This window comes from Bradysia coprophila, unplaced genomic scaffold, assembly GCF_014529535.1.
Source record: "Bradysia coprophila strain Holo2 unplaced genomic scaffold, BU_Bcop_v1 contig_350, whole genome shotgun sequence".
NCBI lineage: Eukaryota > Metazoa > Arthropoda > Insecta > Diptera > Sciaridae > Bradysia > Bradysia coprophila.
This window is the reverse complement of record NW_023503608.1, coordinates 530,240-551,052: the sequence shown is the minus strand read 5'-3', so window position 1 is coordinate 551,052 and position 20,813 is coordinate 530,240. Positions and strand designations below refer to the sequence as shown.

Below are 20,813 nucleotides of genomic sequence, written 5' to 3'. Positions count from 1 at the left end.
GTGTGAAAGACAAAATTGAATGATTTCCTTACTTGACAGCTCGCTTGCTGACAGCTCTCACACGGAGTACTTTTTGTTAAATGGAAACAATTCTTTATGCTTAATTTTTAATTACCGAAAAAGTACTCAGTGAGAGAGAAAGAGAGACAAAATTGAATTTTTTCAATTTTTACTTTGTTTACTTGACAGTTTTCTCTCTAACACGGAGTACTTTTTTGGTAAAAGGAAATTAAGCATTAAGCAATGTAGCTGAGTCAGAGTGCATATCTTTATCATGTCATATCAAGATATTTTTCGGTGCTGGTGGTAGAATTTTTCCAAATTCATATCGCATATCAGTACGACCAGATAAGCTGCTATTTTTAGACGAACTAAATACTTCACTTCGGGATTAAATTTACTTAAATAACGCAAAGTCACTGAAGAGTATTTATTCACCTACTTAACCTTTATGTAAATATTCAATTCAGCATCCTGATAGAAATGAGATATCTGGATGTGGACCTAGTACCATAATTTTCGAATGAATTCTTTAGTAAATTCTCATTCAAATAATACCGGACATCAAATCAGAAACAATTAATTTCTTTATTACACTCAACCATGAACAATGCGATAAACAGCTGAAATTAATGGCCAAAATCCACCTCCACACGAATTATTCCAATCCTCTGCGGTCAATTCCCAAAACATTGCACCGCCAAGCCCTTGAGCATTGATAAAGTTAGCCTTGTGTTCCACCGACCTGAGATTGTCATAGCCGTACCATTGATTGCCTTGGAAAATGTACGGGACCATTTGAGCTTCTTCGAAACGCTGATTCCATCCTGCATTTTCCCATAAGCACATTTGTTGATAATGTTCATAGTATCCGCCACTGTTTGCTGGAGCTCCAACGCCATTCGAAGCAGCATTTGTTAAGGTGAATCCGATGCCGTAGGCTGGGATGCCCAATATGAGCTTGGTCCTATCGATTCCGAAACCGATTAAAAATTGCACTGAAAACTGTACATTGGCGTCAGTTTGGTCATTCGGACCGCGATACATCGCACCATGGATGCCAGTTCTTGGCTCCCAGCCACCGTGCATGTCGTAGGTCATTAAATTGACGAAATCGCAAACCCGAAATATGTTGGGAATGTCATAACTCAGACCGGTTCTCCATGCTCCAGCTCCAATAGCAACCGTTAACAGATAGTGATTGCTTATCTCATTCCTTATAGCTTCCAAAAGATAGATAAAGTTTTGCTTATCCTCTGGACGATTACCGTCATAATTTGGGTATTCCCAGTCAATATCTGAAACAATTTAAGAAAAAACTCAGTTTCGTGTGATGTTTCTGAATGAAAAGTTCCCCAAACAATCATAACAATAGACAATTACAGTATTAAGGCTAAGCCTTAAAGGCTTTTTATTTTTATTGAAACATTGAATCATTGACACTGAACGCAACACATTTTAAGCTTACGAACACGATATCTTACCCACTCCATCCAGATAGTTTCGAGCAATGAAATCTCGGAGATTTCTAGCGAAATTCTGACGAGCAGCAGCACTAGCAGCTAAAGTGTACCATGGCGTTATCAAATCTTCATTGTATCCTCCAATCGCAACCAGAGCCCTAAGATTCGGATTTTGGGATTTCATAGCAACTAATCCTTGTAGAAGACCTAAAAGTTCAGTTCATTTTAAATTTGCCACATCGACACTGGATAGACTAAAAAAAGAGACTTGTAACTTGTGCAGCACTACGCCACAAATAGGTGAGGCTGCCATCTGCAGTGATTCCCAAAAAACTGAATATAACATGGGTGCAAATGTTTGGATTTACTCTGGTAGTATCAGTTCCTGGCATCCAATAACACACAACTTTCCCTGTAATTTTGGCGGTTTAAATGAATGGCTTCAAAACGATTCAGCCGCAGAAATTATACTCACTGTTTTGGCCGTGTACAGACGACGCCAGGAAAATTGAGCTTACAAATAAAATTGAAGCTAATTTCATCTTTCAATAGTTCGGAAACGTTTCGAATACTGAAGATGTGGTAGAGAAAATTGATATTTTATATCAATACTATATCAACTGATTAGATAGTCACATATTGTTTCGAGCGCAAGACTTTAGAGTGTCATTGCGATTGACTTTAGGAAGATATCAATTTAATTGAATATGAAGTCGTCTGTTGTAGAAATGCGATCCTTAAAAATACCAGAGAACCAATACTCTCAACGCGCATAAATGCAACGTTGAGTCTTACAACCCTAGCAAAACTTGTAGCAAAACTTGGGACGAATGATTATGCAATGTTGAATAATGGTTGAATGACCGAATCGCACTTCTGGAGTAAAAAATGTTTAATTTAGCGATTTTCTTTGAAATGTAGAGGGGGCCAAAAACACACCTTATGGACCGTGCTCGGTGAAGTCTAAAAATATTTTTAAAAAGCGCGCGCAACCCAGTTCGAAATCGTCGTAATCGAAAATCGTTCATTTTGTGTAACATCGATGGCATCGATGCCATGTCGATGGTGTCGATGTTATACAAACTCATTTTGACGTTTGTAATATTTTGACACATTGATGATATGGACTTATTATAAAGTTAACTGTCCACATAGAAAATGGCGAGCTCGAAGCGAGTTCCCTGATTAAAATTAAAATTCGCGGTGGTAAAAACGCGTCGGGGATTCCATAAACTACCCGTATCGGTAGCGTAACGATTGAACAGTGATCTGTGCATAAATTTAGATTTAATAAGCTAGTTATTAAGTGGTTTACAAGTAATGTTCCATATTTGTAATTTAATACGTCATTCGTTCATACGATTAAAATGGCGATCAAAGTTTTAAATAAAATCAAAGTGACTAGAATTTACTTTTATTCCGATTAATTTTCAACATGGAACAATAAAATTGTGATTTGAATTTGTGTAAGTGACGAGAGTGGTGCCGAAGTGCTTTCCTGTAAATTCATTTCGAACAATAGAGTTGACTATTTTCATTGTTTGTCTGACCGAGGGGGACGTGGTACAGCACAAAGTCGTATGTATTGTTATACGAAACGAAAACTTTCACACGTCCTCTTTCCATATTGAGGAAAAAAACAGACGAACAACGTCGATATCAATTTCTAAGTGGTGTTTGTTTCTAAATTTAATTAATTCTTTGATTCACAACCAACTCAACTAATTGAGTCAACGCGAAACGTGGACATTTTTATATATTGCGCGTTCTTATACAATATGAAAAAGAGTTAATCATAAAATGCCTTTGTATACACAAAAATGCTGTTTCCATCTTTGAATGTACGAAATACAAAAAAAAACATTGCAACTTTAATTGAGTGAATGTTTGAAAAATAAAACCATTGACGTCGACGTCAATTTGAGGTCATAGTAGAACTGAAAGCCGTTTCTTTTTTGTATAATAAATTTAAATTGTCGACTACAGTAAAATAATTAAATTGACTTTCGGCATTATAAATTATGCTGTTGCTGAATTCGTTCCCCGAGAAATACGTTCAGATTCCATATTACATGGTTGCACTACGAGAATATAAGTAAAATCCGACATAAAAAGCGTAAATTCTTTGAATTTTATTAAACATTTTATTGCATAATCATTTTTGGCTAGGATGCTCCGACAATGTTATTTATATAAAGCTTGAAACCGTTTTTGACAGAACGTGCATGAACATGGTCGGTCGGTAAATATACACCGAAAAAGAAGAAGTGAACAAAAATTATAATCGCAAATCGAAAGAACTGACCCGTTTTACTGGCCCTGTTGTTCAATATGTCCTTGTGGAATATTTTGACAATGTAAAATTGAATAGACTTGGTGGACTATCTGTCTTTAAATTATACCATTGAATATATCGCGAAGACCTCATATTATTTACTTGAAATATAATTTTAAATCAACATTTTAGATACTGAATAGAGATACGCCAGTTAAACAAACAAATAAATGAGTTGATAAACTTGTGACATTTTTAACATTTTGTGTCGATGTCGAGGTCTGACTCGAACCAAATTTTGCTCATGTTACTTTCGTCATTGGATGTCGATTATAAGTTACTCAGCCGGACATGTAATTTAGTCAGTTGTTCAGTTCTAACTTCATCGATGTCATAAATCGACTCAGAAATTATTAAACGTTTTTAGTCTTACATCGACTCACCTATTACAACCATTTACCCGAATGAAGAATTTCGCAATTGCGTAATAGTTTTGAGTCAGAATTTCTGTCTTATTTAAAATTTCTAATTCTTATTCGATTCTTATCCGACGCTAGATATAAGGTTTCATAGTCTTTCATGAATGAAGTGCACATTTAAGAGTGTTTTTCCAGGATCTCCCCTTATCAAAGTAGGAGAAGTGTGATCATTAAAATATTGATAAATTTTTAAGGATTCCAATAGAGTCAATAAGATTATGTAACGGTGTACATTTATCAACTGGAAGAATTCAACTTTTATTTTCATAGAAAAATGTTTGATTCGACAAACCTGACGAATGGTTCCGTTTATAAATTTTTCGTATTAATTTGCTTGCGGTTGATGCACATCCTTCAATTTTATGAGCAATTGATGATAATGGAACAAAATATTATAATCTGACCACAAAACTTTTAAGCCGCAGTCTTTGTGACCACTAGAAATACGATAGCCTTTCATTTAAACACATTTTTCTCTTCGAAATATGATCGTTATCCGATGATTTCATAAAATTTGTTCCGTTCTATACAACGACTTAGCTGGAATTAATTACTGAATTTAGTTAAAAACTTGTGGTCAGTATAACTATAGTCCAATAAAAATTCATAAAATATGCCACTAGGCCGATGACCAACGGAGACTTAAATTGAATTTATGGATGAGGTTTTAAAGCTAAAATGAAAATCTGAGTTTTTTATCTGTTGAAGGAATGACAGTATTAAATGAAAGGAAACGCGGCTCTGTTAGTAAATACTTTTTTAACATTCGATTCTCACGGTCTTACTTCATTTTTGTTTTTGTTTGAAGGATACTGAAGGACATTGTGACACTCATATGTTTCTCTAAAGACTCATTCGTCCAATTAATTTTACGATGGTCTGCCTTATGTAATAGTTCTTCAACTGAGTTTTTTTCAGTTTGTGATAATAGATTTATGAAAACCAAGATGCAACTGGAACAGTATTTTGTTGTATCTTCTGTTTTGTTTAAAATGAAATGAATTAGATCTTAATATAGCCAAACAAAATAATTTGGGAACTAGACGCGCGTAGTAAATTATAATGCTATACTGTAATACGTAATATCATGCCCGTATCATTAACTCAATTTATCATTTCAATGGTTGAATCAAGAATGTGTGCGGCGTTAAATTTATCGATAAACACCACTGACTTAATAAATGAATTTACAGATTCAGTGTACAAAATTCATTGTGTAATTCAGAGTGTTTTTAGGTTTTATTTTTAAAAGTTAAAGAAAAGAAGAAAGAACATTTCGTTGGCTTCTTTATTGGTTTTTTTTTCTTCGTGTAACTTAACAAACTAAACTAAGAATTTTTTTCCCCCATAATCGACTTCATATAGAACCAAGAATATGCCGAATTCAGTGTTAAAAACTATAAATAAATTTCGCAACAGCAAACCAACATCAAGTTTTCAATTAATTTTCGTAATTTTTGTTTACTGATATTCAACAATTTTTAACGGTGTATCATCTTTGCATTTAATATCCAGTAACACAAATGAAAACTTCGCATTTCTTGTCCAATTACGACTTTTCGGGTCGCCCGTTAATACAGGGCTTAACATCATCTGGGACAATTCATCATCAACCGGTCCACGACCGTAACCATCTATTTCAATCGGTTGATAATTGTGACAATGACGTGACTATAACATCCACATACACGAACACGGTTAACAGTGGCGATAATCATCAACAAAACGACTACAATCATTCAACATCTACCAGTAATCATCAATCGTCGAACATATTGTATGGCGAATCGGAGAACAACGAATACAACGTGATCCGGAGCACAAACAACAAATATCAACACAAGGAGACGGCGAAGCGAAAACGTGAAACAGGTAAATACAGCAAGATGATTTATTTTGGATGTCGTGAATTCGAATTTTGTAAATTTTCGGTTACTTTTTATCGTCAAACTTTTTTTATTCGCCAAAAAAATAATCGTGAAGCAAACTGTTTCATATACGCATCACATTATACTCAGTTTTGTTATTCTGTTAGCGCCCATTATTCGTTGTTATTCGTTGGTTAATTCATTAACATTATTAACGTTTGCAATGTGCTTCGAAAAAAAAAAAGAATTGGAAAAGCAACGTAGCGTTACATTTATCATTTACATTACCTGTATTGTGATGTATGTGACGAAATTTTTACAATTAATTTAATGAATTGAATTTGGTTATTTTGAATTTGGATACTTTTTCGCTTGTAAATGAAATTTCGAGTTTTTTTCCCCTCTTTTGTATTTGTTGAGGAGAATTTGTCATTGGTTATGACCTCAAAAAATTTGAACCTAATTTCTCACGACCGTATCGTCATTCCATTGAAATCAAGGAACCTTTTCTGCTTCAAGCGATTATTTTAATGTACGCATGGCGGTCGGTTCTTTTGATGGGTCTTTAAAACGAACCCTTTAGCGTCAACTTTTTTGACAGAAACGACGGTACCACAAACCCCCTTCTCACTGAACCTTGTTTTATTGTTTCGATTGATTGATTTACATACGTTAAATGAATTGCGTTATGTATGGTTTCCATTCAACAAAAAGTACTCCGTCAAAGAGCAAATTGTCAAGTAAAGAAAGCAAATACTTTTTTGTCTCTCACACGGAGTACTTTTTCGGTAGGTGGAAATTAAGCATTAATTCAATTATTGTCAGATATTTCATTTCATCAAGAAGTACTCAAAGGAATTGTTTTGTCTACGGTCCAAAATTTTTGATATTATTTTATGAGCTGAGACCAAAAACAGTTTTTTAAGAGAAGTACATACCCTACCCTACCCTACATCCTTTTCCTGTCAAACTAAACTCTACCCTTCCAACAGTTTTCTCCCAAGACCGCACAAACAACCGCCAAATCAACGAACCGAACGAAGTATTCAAAATTTTCATCGGAAATCACTTATTAAACACAATTTTCTGCGTCGGAGTGCCGGCCAAGAAATACATACACCCCTTCAAGTGCTCAAAAATAAATAGTTTGGCATAGGCTTTAAACCGCGACCTTATGAGCATCCAATATGCATGTGGGTTCTCTGTCCGTGATAGGTCGAAAAAACACGAGCAATTTCGCTTTGTTGAGATCGACAATTATGTTGCATTTTCCGTTCTTTAAACTCTGGCTTCTCTTCAGATATCGAATAAATCTTTCGCCTTTTACTAAAGATTTCCGTGGAGAGGAGCACTCTAATGAGTCTAAACTCAATTTTTGGTTATGGTCTGGTGAAAACTAGACCAAAAAAAAGTGTAGTTCAAATTGGATTACAACACAGGCGAGGACTGTAGAAAACGCCACATAATTGTCGATTTCTGGGAAAAATGAAAATCTCAAAACGAAACAGAGTGAAGACCGTAAATACAATATTATCGACACGGATCTCAAGAACGTGAAATTGCTCGTGTGTTTTCACTCTTAAATAATCTTGTTTTAAGATGCCTAATCCAATTTTTCCTTAACTATCTATGAATTCGGGTTGATGAAAGATTTTTTTTGATTTTTCATCATTCTTATAGATTCATTTGAAGTGTACACGGGTTGTATTTCATTATACATATTTTGTCTCTCACGTAAGGGTTTCTCAAGCTTTAAAAAATTCACGAAATTTTTTTGAGGATTGTGTCATCTGTGAATGACTCCTAAAATTATACACGCTATCCTTCTACAGATACACACATTAATTTCTAAAAGAGTGTACTACGATTCGTAGTTGTTAATCGGTATTACTTTTTGGCAATTAAATAAATTTGGTTTTTACAACTGAAACAATGAACGAGGACCCTCCATGAATGTTAATGTAAAAATGTATTCATTCAGACTTTGTTGATAATGTCTTATCAACAGTATTTTAGCACAAAACTATGTATCGCTTAATTGTGAACCACTTGAAAGAAAAAAACTTGTAAAATAACCTTGATTGTTGTTGATTTATTTACTAAATTGGATAATAAAATATTGTACGACTATTTCGGCTCTGACTTGTTTTTGCGACACATTTAATGTTTTTTATAGAGTAATGGACACGTGTTGGATGAGATAGTAACAGCATGAGCGAATGTAGCTTGTCGCACAAACAGAGAAAATTTCTTTAAGTGAAAAACTTTCTTGGTTGGCAATTTTATCTGTGGACGACCACAAACTTTACTCTATTTTATCCTTTTCCCTGAGTTAGTTATAATCACAACCTTTGTGGTGCAAAAAATCAGACTTTGGTCTGTTAAGAAGTGTGAAAATAGCACAACTCATGTGAAGAGAAATTGTTACGTGTGTGTGACACCACATTTCAAGTAAAATTAGCTTCAGTTTTGCATAGTTCTACATTTTTATACGGTTATACTAAGAACGAAAGAGGTATTTATCATCTAAAATCTCTATTTCTTTTCTCTGAAAACGAAACGATTCATTGTTGATGGCTGAAAGAATTTTTAAATCGCTTAAAACTCAAATATGATAATGAAATGTAAACAAATATAAAGTCAGTTCAAATTTGAATTTTTGAGGTATGTACAATAAAAGCCATCGTCTATCGCGCGATTCGTCAACCTCGATAAATTTCACATGCAAATTTTTTTTGTTAAAACTGAAATTGTATCGAGGTCTTGGGGTTTATTTTTGTGTTGAATTTGTGTTGAAATTATTCAGAACGACAAAGGAAATCGATTGTTACATGGATTTCAGTCGATTTTATTTAATCTCTGTAATTTGTCTTGCGAAATTTTTCCCATCTCAGAGGAGATTTATTCGAAAGAAAAGTTCATTAGTTGGTTTGATACAAAAAATGTTTTCACCACATTGGTTTACTGTCCTGAATTTATTTGAATCTAAATTTACCTAAATCCTAAATTTATATCAGGTCGTCATCTTGCACTGACTATAGGACAGCTTATCTTCTAGACATTAAATTATAAAGTAAGCAACGTGCTTGATTTCGGCTAAAATGTAAATATAAAGATCGTTAATACGTACCGAATGTTACGATTACATCTCTCTCGCTTTCAAGAGAACCATCTTTTCAAACATAACACCGAACTAAAATATTCGTTAAAGTGTTGAAGTACTTAGTTCGGCCAATTAAAAATCTTGACGACAACCCTATGTTATAAAGGGTCCATGATTGTGTTTTATAGTCTGTTTTAACAACTCATTTCAGAAAGTTTGAAAGTTTGATTCGTTGGGTTGCGTTATGTAATTCAATGCAGTTTGTGGGAAACATTGCAAAACTGTAATATTTGGACTATCGGGAAAATTCAATTTTTTCCACCTGATGTGAGACCATTGCAATCATAGCTATACTCGCAATGTGTCAATCATCAGTCTTACATACAATGTGCTAAAATTACCAATTTCAATTGCAGCGGAAAACTCCATTCAACACTTTCAAATACTTAAGTCAAAGTTTCAAAATATTATCTGAACTCGTACAAATTCTTGTCCAAGCTGTACGACCCCATTCACCTCTAAACATTGCTACTCAACTACTGTAACTGAAACTCTTACGTTCTTTTATTATGAGCTCGTCATGGTACTGATAACGAAATTTTGTTCCTTCACGTTTTCTTTGCTAGAGCTAGACTTTGTAGAGTTGATAATGTCATATTTTCGCTATCTTTATGGATGTCTATAATAGTTTGGGATTCTTATGTTTTTTTTTTACTTCTTCTCTCATTAAAGCTGTTTGCGATAAAATATTGTAAAGAAAATCGTTAAAAATTGCTATCGTAGTCTTGGTACAAAAAAACAAAAACGATTCCGGATTAACAAAATTCGAATTGTTTGCCAGCTCGCCAGAGATAAATGAATAAGAATAATGTTCGTTCGTTTCGTTGGAACGCTAAACCAAAATTAAAAACAATAAACATTATTTTTGTTCGCTAGATCGTTATTCCACATAAAAGTATTAACTCTTATTAAAAATGCTAAATCGCGAATATTATTCAAATGTATATAAAACGAAAAAAATATTTTGGCTTCTAATTAGACTTGCCACTCTACTCGGTATAATAACGGAGGCTTTTGGTTGTGCGCGCTATTTTGTTGTAGAGATACGTGTGTTTAATAAATTTTTACGCGTAAATTTTATTTTCCGTAGCAAATTGTGATAAATTATATTTAGAAAGATAATGGTTAATACGGCATATAGAGAGTATGTTTGGTGTTGGTTCCATATTTCGTTTAGCAATTTTTTTTTGTTCTTTATTATTGAACACACTGTGATGCCGGGTACGTATACATAAATACGTTTGTGTGTTAAATTTAAACTTCAACCAAATGGTAAGGTCAAAGGTGTTATCAAAAAATATTTTATGGTTTGGGAAAACAGTACTCGCATTTTATTTTATATATTATAATATTCGAAAATACACAAATTTTGTGATCGAAAGAGTATATCGATACAAATATAGACACACGGGCAAGGCATTATGTTTACTCAAATATAAGAAAATGAGAAAAAAAAAATTGAATTTGATTAACGAACCAAACCAAAATAACGAAAAGCAACTTTTATATACGACCATATAACCCAATATCGCATTTCGTGTATCGAAAGAGAGAGAGGAAAAAAATTATTGTTTGAGTTTGATATATAAAACTTGTTATTTTCGTCTATATGTTGTTTCCATCCGTTGTTGTTGGTGTTGTTGTTTCTCTGTTGCCCGCTGCTGGTCGCCAAAAATTCCACGTAAGCTTAAACCAGCTACCAAAGTAGAACATCAATTAACCGAACCGAACAAAATGTAGTACATGAGTCATGGTAAAGTTTTTTTTTTCTTGTTTTCGTGCTGTAAGTTTTTCATCTTGTTTTCCGAACAAAATTTACCGACGTTCTCAGACTCAGAAAAAAAAAACACAACAAATTTTTGACATGAAACAAGCTGGGCATATTAGTTTCCAATGCTTAAATAAAAAAATTCCATAATTTCGTTCATGTTTTTGTCGATATTTTTAAAACAGAAAACTTTACTCAGACCACAGTTTAAAACTGAATATGTAGATTGAATAGAAAGAAAAATGAAAAAAAAAACAGAAATGTTGAAGTTAGTGGACTGAGAGCATATATTATATATAGAATTGTAATATAATAGACTCCAGGAAAAGAAAATGAAAAACCAATTACGTTATTTGTCGATAAAATTTCTTAGTCTTGTCTACATCGAAATATTGTAGGCGAATATTGTAGGTTTGCATGCAACAAACGGTTCACTATTAGCTATGCATATAATACTATATCGTGCTGTATTCGGTACATATTTGTCTGCGTTTAAATATTATCCTCACAGACATTTCATGTTTATTATGTATCGATTTTCGTGCCTATTTCAAAAATATATAAAATAAAAGAAGAGAAGACGAAAAAAAAAGAATTGCTAGGAACGTTTCAGAACTTATGATCGCCTTATCGATTTAACCATCGCTTCATGTATAAATGTATAATATAGGGAACATCGAATTTGTATTTGAAACCTTCCTCTTTTTAAATAGACATGACTGTTATGACACATTATCCGTTCAACAAATTTATAACAACCAAGTATATCGTTCATTAGTAGCCGAATATACTATACATTTGCTATGCTGTGTGTGGCATAATTTTCGATAATTTCGCTTGCCAAATTTGTGTTTATTGTAAGTTCCGAACATTTTTCCGAATAATAAGAATATAGCGCTGTACCCAGTCTTTTGCTTAAACGAATTTAGATAAGATACCCCATCTGTCAGATATATCTTTTACGTCTTAAATATCAATTATTCCATTTATGTGAGCTTGGACTTGACTAATCTTCAGAATGTAATAAGATATGATAAACACGAGTGTAGCATTTCATAAATTACTGTGACGTAACTTTTCTTCCGCTGAGATCTCTTTGTAGCTTATTGTTCTAATTCTCCAGATTAAACAAGAAAAGGCCGCTAGGAGCCGCTGAACGATGATGTGTTTCTCGGTAACGTTCAGTGCTAATTGGGTGACTGTCAGTCCCAACCTCAAAAACAGCTTCTCTCTGAGATTAGATATAAAAATTGTAATTCAAAAAACACCTCGTTGAAACTGCTTTCACTGTGTTGTATTGTTTTATGACTTGGTGTCTGCAACGTGAGGCCATTATTAATAGGTTTCAACATTCTCAATTTTACTTTGAACGGTCAACTTAGAGCTTTTATTAACATCAGCCACCAATTTTTCCATTAGACCCTTGAGTAAAGGCATCTTGAACTATTTTTTTTTAAATTTCAACCCTAACTGAACTAAAATGTTTTATTAAAAAAACTATAAATATTTGAATTTTCACATCCCAGACGCGAAGGGAGGAGTCGAATTTTTTCTTAACAAATTATTTAACCAAAAATACGGCTTCGCCTGTCGACTCTGTTAAGGGTTAATGAATTTTTGACAATATTCTTATTCTAGAACTAAAAGAATCCAGAAAATGTTCTGACCTAGGCGGTCGGAATTTAATAAAGTCTTGACCCGAGCGGTTTTTAATAAAATTCATTTTCTGGGTACGAAATTTATAAAATTTAGCCTTCTGGCCCTGAAATTGTTCATCTGTCACCACCATCGGTTCTCTATATCTTAACCATCTTTTATCGGGGTACAAAACGTCAAAAATGCTCAGTCTGCCACATATATAAAGCAATGATTAACTGGGCTCTGTAGGTCAATTTCCATTTGCATTTTATATATTAGAATTGTCGCACACTCGCGGAATTTTGAAAACCGACACATTTTCTGTTTCGTGGTTTACTGGTTTTTTGTGAATTTTGCATGTAGTGGAGAAACCAGAAACTCAATTAAGACACAGAAACAGAAAATGTGTCGGTTTTCAAAATTCCGTGTGTGTATTTAGGGGTACATTGCTCCCAAAGCTTTATTCTGACATTGGAGACCGTGTTGTCCGTGCCAACCATAAAACGCACGTCAAAACACAAGTTCGGAATCAATTACATAACTACTTTATTTTACCAGCGGGAGATATAGATGTACTCCGGTTAACATAGCAGGAGCTTATGTGTATTTTACCTCCCGCTAGCAGAGAACATACTAAATCACTTAACTTCTTTGTTTCTGATTCCGTAGCGAACCCATTATAAGTAACAATGATTCTTTTCGGAAATACAAAGTAAATTTTATGAATCCACTTGCATAAATCGATTATTTTTTTATGAATTATTGTCTATTTCCGTCAAGGATGTGACCATTACAGTTTCTTCATGCATTTACTATGTCCCTTTTCCGATATTCAAGTTAAATATCGGAAGAAGTTTCTAAATTTATATTTAAACGTTGGTATGAAACTTTGATTGTCTACGATAATTCATCTAATTAAATGGCAATTGTCCCGACTAGATAGAAACTGTCATTACTGTAAAAGTTCGATCGATCAAAATTTTAAAATTTAAACCGAATACTAAATTGCTTTCCAGCGTATAAACGATCTGTGAAACATGAATTTGAGTACGAAATGAAAAATTAGAATAAGCTTCGATTCGTTTCTTTGATTTTAGAGTCTGTCTCGATGAGATTTTGCGATGTTTTTTCTTCTTTGTATTGACAACTCTAAAATTGATTATTATTTAGTGGACGTTGTCGATTTTATGGCATTCGTATTTTATAATACTGAATCATATTGTTACCTTCTCTCAACAAAAAAAAATGTCTCAGCGAAAAAAGTGGACGTCCTCCAAATTTCGGTGAAACAATATATCAACGTAGCTGGTAATAATTTATAAAAACACAAATCTTGACTTTTCATTTTTCTGGTAAATTTCAGTCAGAATAATATTCAATCTAACTAGCCAGTTCTTTGATTTATTCAATATTCATTAGTGATTTATGAATTTTTTACCATGAAAACAGCTCAACTTATGAATTATAACAATTGACCCATATTGCTATAGCCTGTGAACTTACCCAGATGTAATGTTGTTAGTCTCGTGTAAGAAAGGTGTCGTAAGACCTTGACTTTCTAACAAAGTTTAAAACAAATTGAAAAAAAAATAACTGAACAATTACTTCGGTTACATCCTTGGTAGAGACTGAGCTTTATAGAAATGTTGATGCGTTTTATTTATAGATTAAGTGAATGAGTTCAAAATTACGTAAAAGTAACGCTTTTGTCTATTAACTAAATGCGTATCATCGTCACGAATAGGTAATATGAAGCCAGAGTAATCTTAACTTTACAAAGTCACTCTACTAAAACACATATTCCAATTAAAAATGTTTAACGGCTGATCGTTAAGATATTTTTCTACATCCAAATGTAAATTGAGTAACTCATATGTTTAGTGGTCTGGCAAACATTTATTTTATAGCTAGACCTAAGACTAACTATCATTAATCTAATGTATAACGAGGCTTAACCATATAACCAAAACTAATGAAAACATTTTTTTTGCTCTTATCATTTCCAGCTGATTGCGATTGTGGTTGCGTTGATAGTACAATTGTTGCGAGTACGTCGGGGCCGATCAGTGCTCCGTCCAACGGATCCAAAACGGCACATACAAAAGTGGTTACATCTGGGGGTCAGGCCCCCAGTAAACGATCAAGCAGTGGTGCTGATGGTGATTATCAACTCGTTCAACATGAAGTGTTGTACTCTTTATCCGCTGAATACGAGGTAAGTAAATAACTTCAAACTTTTTTATTACTTTGTATCTGACACCAAATAAGGAGAAACAAGAAAAGTCAAATTGTTCGCAAATATGGGTGGATGTGTGTTTACAAACAGATAGTTGATATTGAAACGTGATAAACAAATTTTTTTAATAATTCCTTAAGATAAAGATTAAGATAAGTGTTTGCGTTTATTTCCTTATTTATTCTAAATTTTGTTTTTTTCCGCCGATAAACTTTACATACAAATCGGTCTGTATAAGTCGCAACCGTCGTATTATATAGCCATGAGTATTGAAGAACTAATGACTGTTCTAACGGTTCAGTGAAGATTGTTTGGAACTGGAACTATTTTTACTTTAGCTGTAGCCTAGAGATCACACCCGCCTGAAGTAGTCGCGATATTTGTAAAAAAAAAATGTTTTTTTGCAAAGACTTTTACAACTACTTCAAAAGGCTACTGTTTCAAAAAACCGAAAAAAGGGTGAGAAGAATTGAAATCGATTTTCGTGACTTTTCTTTTGTTGTGTTAGAAATACATAAGAGTATCAGGTAAGTCTGTCTGATACCCTTCATGTCGCGATGCTGGCACTCGTTTTGCAAATACGAAAAATATCCCCATTTGTGCGACAGCTCATGAATTTTATCATTTTCAGTATGAATCGAAAGGTAATCGCAGTAGCTTCCAGCCGATTTGAAAGGGATGTTACGGATGGGTCGTTAGGTCACTGAGTTTGAACGATCATAATTCACAGGGAAGTTGAAGCATATTAGGATTAGGCTTCTTTGAAAGCTACCGCCATTACTTTTCAATGGATACTGAATATGAGCAAATTTATGGACTGCCTCAGAAATTTATTCCTAACAAGAAAAAGTCACGAAAATCGGTTGAATCGTTACTGAGGTTCTTCCCACGCCGAAACATCTTGAAAGATGATGTTTTCTATAGCATACCTATAACCAGGGACCATGTAATGGCAGCCACTGGTGCTAAGAAAAATTCAATAAAATTCACCACTCGTTCGGCACCTTTACCTTGTTCAGTGTATAATAACAAAATTGTTAAAGAAAAGTGTAGAGACCCACTTGCCCGGGATGAGACTATTTTTGGAAATTCTCCAATTTCCTTTATATTATTGAGAAAATAATCTGAAACATAAGTGTGATACAATTTTCTTTACAATCTTCTTTATGTCTTTTGAAATTCAAATCATTGTCATAGATACAAACGGATCGAAAGCAATCAATTTGTTGTGTTCTATCTGTTTTGAGGCGTTTTCTGATATACATTTCTTGTGGCCCCAAACTGATATCAATCAATAAAAACAATATTTCTTTAAATAACAACGAAAAATTAAGCTGAAACGCTATAACACAGACGATTGTTGCAGTATATAATAATGATGTTCAGCCGTTCAGCATTAATTTCACAATTTGTATAGCATGAAACTGTCAATGGAAAATTTTCACACAAATTTAAATGAAAACGACATTGAGTGGTTGTATAAATGCCGGTTTACCCATTATCCTTGCGCACATGCAACATAAAAACAATGTTCGCCCTTTTCATCGTTAAAAGACTACAACGCAAAAACATTTGAACAGGAAGAAAATTATTTTAATTTCTTGAAATCGGCTCACACGATAAACTGAATAATTGGTAATTCGACGGGGCAGCTGCCATCATTTTGTTGACGAAAATATGAAAAAAGTCCCCTAATTTTTGTTTATTTGCTCACACTTCAATTTTCATAACATTTAAACGAGAGAAGCAAAACCAACACCAATATATACCTACAATCGATTAATATAACACAGCTGCACAAGTTGATACACCCGAATTAAATTGATATTTGCTCGATTTTAGATATGAGATTTAATGGAAATGTTATTTAATTTTTCGCAAATCCGAAAAAGTAACGGGCTTATAGTATAACAGTGTTACACATAGATTGCATAAATCTGCGTAAATTCTATGTAATGAATATACTGGCATGGCGGTGGTGTATGGCATTTTCCATTGCCTGCATTCCATGATAATGTTTATTTTAAAAATAATATTTAATTATTGATGCGTTAACAATTGTGTAGGTACTGTCTGAGTGCATCGATTACGGTTTTCAGACCCGCTGGATGTATACTTATCTTTTATACTTCGCCGCGGTATATTGTAAGACCCCTTGATATGAAAGATCTGCACATTTTGCAATATATTCGTTTGCGGATTGATAGAACAACTTAATTTTGGCTGTCATTTTCGGGAATTTTTAAAGTTTACACGGAAGTACCTAATGAAACCTTTATTTTAGGTAGAGAAGTCGTTTTAGCGGATAGTTGTAAAGTTTTGCGACAGACGAAGAGTGGCCGGCTTTACAAGATGTCATTTCCGCAATTGACTTTTAGGCAATTTCTAGCATGACTACATAAAATATAGAATGAGATTATGTCGCATCTTGGAATTAAGTTTAAATTCTTCTCATTGTTTCCATTAGAAATTTGTCAACAAACCTAGGACCTAGGTGCAGTTCTAGAAAAAGTGTATTAACTACGTCTCACTTACCCCATCTTAATCAGGTTGTCTTTTGTGATATTCCCTTCAGCAATACATATGACTTTGTGGCAAAAATTATTTCCAAATGTTGAATTCCCGCCGACCTGAAAATTACTTCTCTGTTTCTGTCTTGTCTCACCGACGACCGCTGTGCTGTTAACACTCATACCTAAATGTAAAGTTAATCTAAAATATTATTCCCACAGCTTCCAACGGTACTAAACCTTCCACGTTTCTGTTCTCGAGAAAAAAATAATATTTTGTTTTACGATGGTTTTCTATATAGCAAAGTCGGTCTATTTTGAATTTAAGAAAAACATCTACAAACATTTACATAAATAATTTTTGAAATGTCTGTTTCAGAGTTACGCAAAGATGAAATAGAATTTTTTTTTGTTGTCGTACATTCGGTGTCTTGGTAAACATATTTTAGTGTCCATATTGTGCACAAAAGAACAGTCTGTATACATTAGAGTGTGCAAATGTGCAGATTTAGGTTTCTTTAAAGAATGATCACACTCTCTAGTCATTTTACGTGTGGAACGATTGTGACATTCCATTCTGTTTCGATTACAGTTAGATAATCTAAGACATGTGTAAAGTAAAGATACTACTCGTGCTGTAATAAGTTGATAAACAATGGGGTGTGTATAGGGTTTTTTGAAACTATTGATAATTTAGGCGATTTGCAAACAGTTTGTTTGTACTAGCAATAATTGAAGAACTACGATGAAATCTCCATAAATACTGATGTTCATACAAAATCTATTACTTCACTATTTTTATCATTATTTTCCTCTATATAAGAGAATATCGCTAATTCTTGTAATTATTATCGATGGCAGTTGACTAGTCGTATCAAAAACGTTGAGTTTTTTGGTCAATCGGACAAACTAATTAATAAAATGAAAGAAAACAGAAAATAAATTCCTTTCATGTTAAAAAAAAGATTTTTGGCTGAGCTTTAAGTGCTTGTCGGAAAGTTCATCGAGACTATCTGATTACTTGCAACTCATTTCGTTGACACTTTTAACGAAGCCGTATGTCGTCCCGACTCGTCATACAAATCACATTTTACAGTTTTATATTACAGTATGCATCGAGATACAGGCAATGTTAATTTAGAGTGATGTCGTAAAATGAAATGACAAAACTGTCGTCAATCTATGGTAAATGGAAATTTTATTCCATCACACAAGACATGATAACACTGAAAACTGGCTGCAGTAACCAGACGATGCAATTATTTTTATTTTCTCTACCATCAAATAAAATAATGAAAAATGTCACGACATAAATAAATAAAGGAGAGAAAAAAAAACTGAATGAATCAAATAAAATTATTTATGTATCTGGCTGGTGCATAAAAGCAAAGAGAGAGCTCTGTTTAATAATACCCTTTCACCGCCCACACCTAAATGTATTTCACAAATGATAAATTTAATTGAGAAATCGCTGTGTTCAGCTATATAAAGTTGCACATATAATTCACCTAATACAAGCGAACATCGCAACAATGTAAAATTACCGATTTTTATCAATTCAGTGCTGGATAGTCAGCAAAGGCATTCATTAAAATGAAAAGTAAATTTTATAATACCAAAACCGAATAAGTGAAATGAATCTACGAAATTTACAAAATCCCATTAAGTTTAACATAATCTTTACGATCTGCACCAACGGAACCGTCATGTTTTATCGATTGAATTAATTTTGTTAATTTTTTTACAGGTACTGGAGTTCTTGGGACGTGGCACATTCGGTCAGGTTGTCAAGTGTTGGAAACGTGGCACAAACGACATCGTTGCCATAAAGATATTAAAAAATCATCCATCTTATGCACGACAGGGTCAAATCGAAGTGTCGATACTGTCTCGATTGAGCCAGGAAAATGCGGACGAATTCAATTTCGTACGTGCGTTCGAATGCTTTCAGCATAAGAATCACACGTGTCTCGTATTTGAAATGTTGGAGCAAAATTTGTATGACTTCCTCAAGCAAAATAAATTTTCACCTTTGCCGCTAAAGTTCATTAGACCCATTCTGCAACAGGTAAATGCAATACATTTTTTTACATTATTGTTCGGCCTGTGTACGTTCTGCTTATTTTTATGATGTTGCTTGTTCGTCGTTTCGGTGGAAACGGTTTTGATGATATTTGCGCGTTATTTAATATGCATATTGAATGTTGATGAAAGAAAGACGTATAATAATGGCGGTGAAGTTATGCTGTACGATTTTGTACACTCGCACATGTGTAACACGGTAGATTGCAATGTCTTTCTTTATTATTTATTTTAATATGAAGCGAAATCTACATCATTTTGCGTATAATTCATAAGCTCCCTGTTCCTTATCGGAATAAATGGAGAGAGTTTAACCGTATACCAATAACGTGTAACGTATTATATGTAAATAGACCCGAATATCAGCGGCACGTTCGAAACTTTTAATAAATGCAAAACATTTGCTGTTATTCATTAAATTAGCATAAAACAATTTCAGTTCATTAAAATTGCGTACATGAACCGAGTAAAATTATTTTCCCCGAAAATCTTTTTGTCAAGATTGACAGTGTCGTCGTTAGTGTCTGAAATTGTTTAAAAATGAAGAAAAACAAAAACTCGTTCATCGTACTTGATGTTACAGCTCTTTTTTTGCGACAAACAATTAGAATCAATTTTTATATGCCGACGATATTTACATTCAATGATTGCGGACAATTGAATTTGATTTATTTAATGGTTTTTCGTCAAACTATATCGATTGAGCTGTTTATTATTCTAACCCATTATCTCATCGATTCGACTAAACGCTGAACATTATTTGACGTTATTCTAATTATCACATTGTGTGAAAGGTCGTCGACATGATGTTGATTTTTGACAGGCTTCCCACAAGCTTTAAATTTGGAGATATACTGGAAATGATACGTCCGGCATACCCCCAATTTTCTAGTCAAATAATAATCAGGATAATCAGAAGAAGGTCCATACTTTTTAACAACAACAGTGTTGTTGAACAACCCATACGTAAAGACCAATTTATTGTTCACTACACATCATCTTTCTTCTGCTTCGTATCTTTGCACACGATAATGACTTGATACGCCAAAGAGACACTGACTATACTAATACATTTTCCATCAGTTTCGTTTACAAACGGCTATCCATCACTTATTGATTAAATGTGTTACTTCATAGTATGACCTAGGGTTGAACACAAAATCTATTACTTCATTCGCTTGAACATGCATTTCAAAGGTCACGTTACCCACACTTGTCGTCATTTAATTTTGTCCTGCCTGTCGATAACCCATTATTAGTCTTTTCTGAAAGGTTAAACAAGATCTGAATTCGATAATTTTCGTTGGTGAAAAAAAAACTTTAAAACTGCT

General features: G+C 33.6%; 2 protein-coding genes and 1 non-coding gene across 7 annotated transcripts in view; 2 read left to right on the top strand and 1 right to left on the bottom strand.

Moving 5' to 3' along the window:
- Positions 1 to 564: 564 nt before the first annotated feature.
- Positions 565 to 2,098, bottom strand: LOC119079940 (acidic mammalian chitinase-like). Its single transcript, XM_037188050.1, has 4 exons — positions 1,939 to 2,098; positions 1,732 to 1,875; positions 1,485 to 1,670; positions 565 to 1,298 (listed from the first exon to the last, which is right to left on the bottom strand). Exons 1-4 carry the CDS (start codon positions 2,003 to 2,005, stop codon positions 598 to 600), a joined length of 1,098 nt encoding a protein of 365 aa, XP_037043945.1. The 5' UTR covers positions 2,006 to 2,098; the 3' UTR covers positions 565 to 597.
- A 485-nt stretch (positions 2,099 to 2,583) lies between these two features.
- LOC119079937 (homeodomain-interacting protein kinase 2) overlaps positions 2,584 to 20,813 on the top strand; it is a 31,707-nt gene continuing 13,477 nt past the window's right edge. For 2 of the 5 annotated variants that reach the window (XM_037188045.1, XM_037188041.1), the window contains exons 1-4: positions 2,584 to 2,929; positions 5,454 to 6,089; positions 14,661 to 14,869; positions 19,148 to 19,468. In XM_037188045.1, the coding sequence (XP_037043940.1) occupies positions 5,741 to 6,089; positions 14,661 to 14,869; positions 19,148 to 19,468 (879 nt within the window). In that variant the 5' untranslated portion in view covers positions 2,584 to 2,929; positions 5,454 to 5,740. The remainder of the gene's footprint in view (positions 2,930 to 5,453; positions 6,090 to 14,660; positions 14,870 to 19,147; positions 19,469 to 20,813) is intronic. The other 3 variants (XM_037188043.1, XM_037188042.1, XM_037188044.1) reach the window with 3 other exon arrangements.
- LOC119081166 lies at positions 7,366 to 7,486 on the top strand. Its single transcript, XR_005088450.1, has one exon. It is a non-coding gene; the product is annotated as a U5 spliceosomal RNA (small nuclear RNA).

What these genes read in the sequence shown, in the direction of transcription:
- LOC119079940 (XM_037188050.1), bottom strand. Translation starts at nt 2,005, where the DNA reads ATGAAATTAGCTTCAATTTTATTTGTAAGCTCAATTTTCCTGGCGTCG. An exon ending in TAGTGCTGCACAAGTTACAA is followed by an intron (nt 1,671 to 1,731) that starts GTCTCTTTTTTT and finishes CTGAACTTTTAG; the next exon opens with GTCTTCTACAAGGATTAGTT. An exon ending in AAACTATCTGGATGGAGTGG is followed by an intron (nt 1,299 to 1,484) that starts GTAAGATATCGT and finishes AAATTGTTTCAG; the next exon opens with ATATTGACTGGGAATACCCA.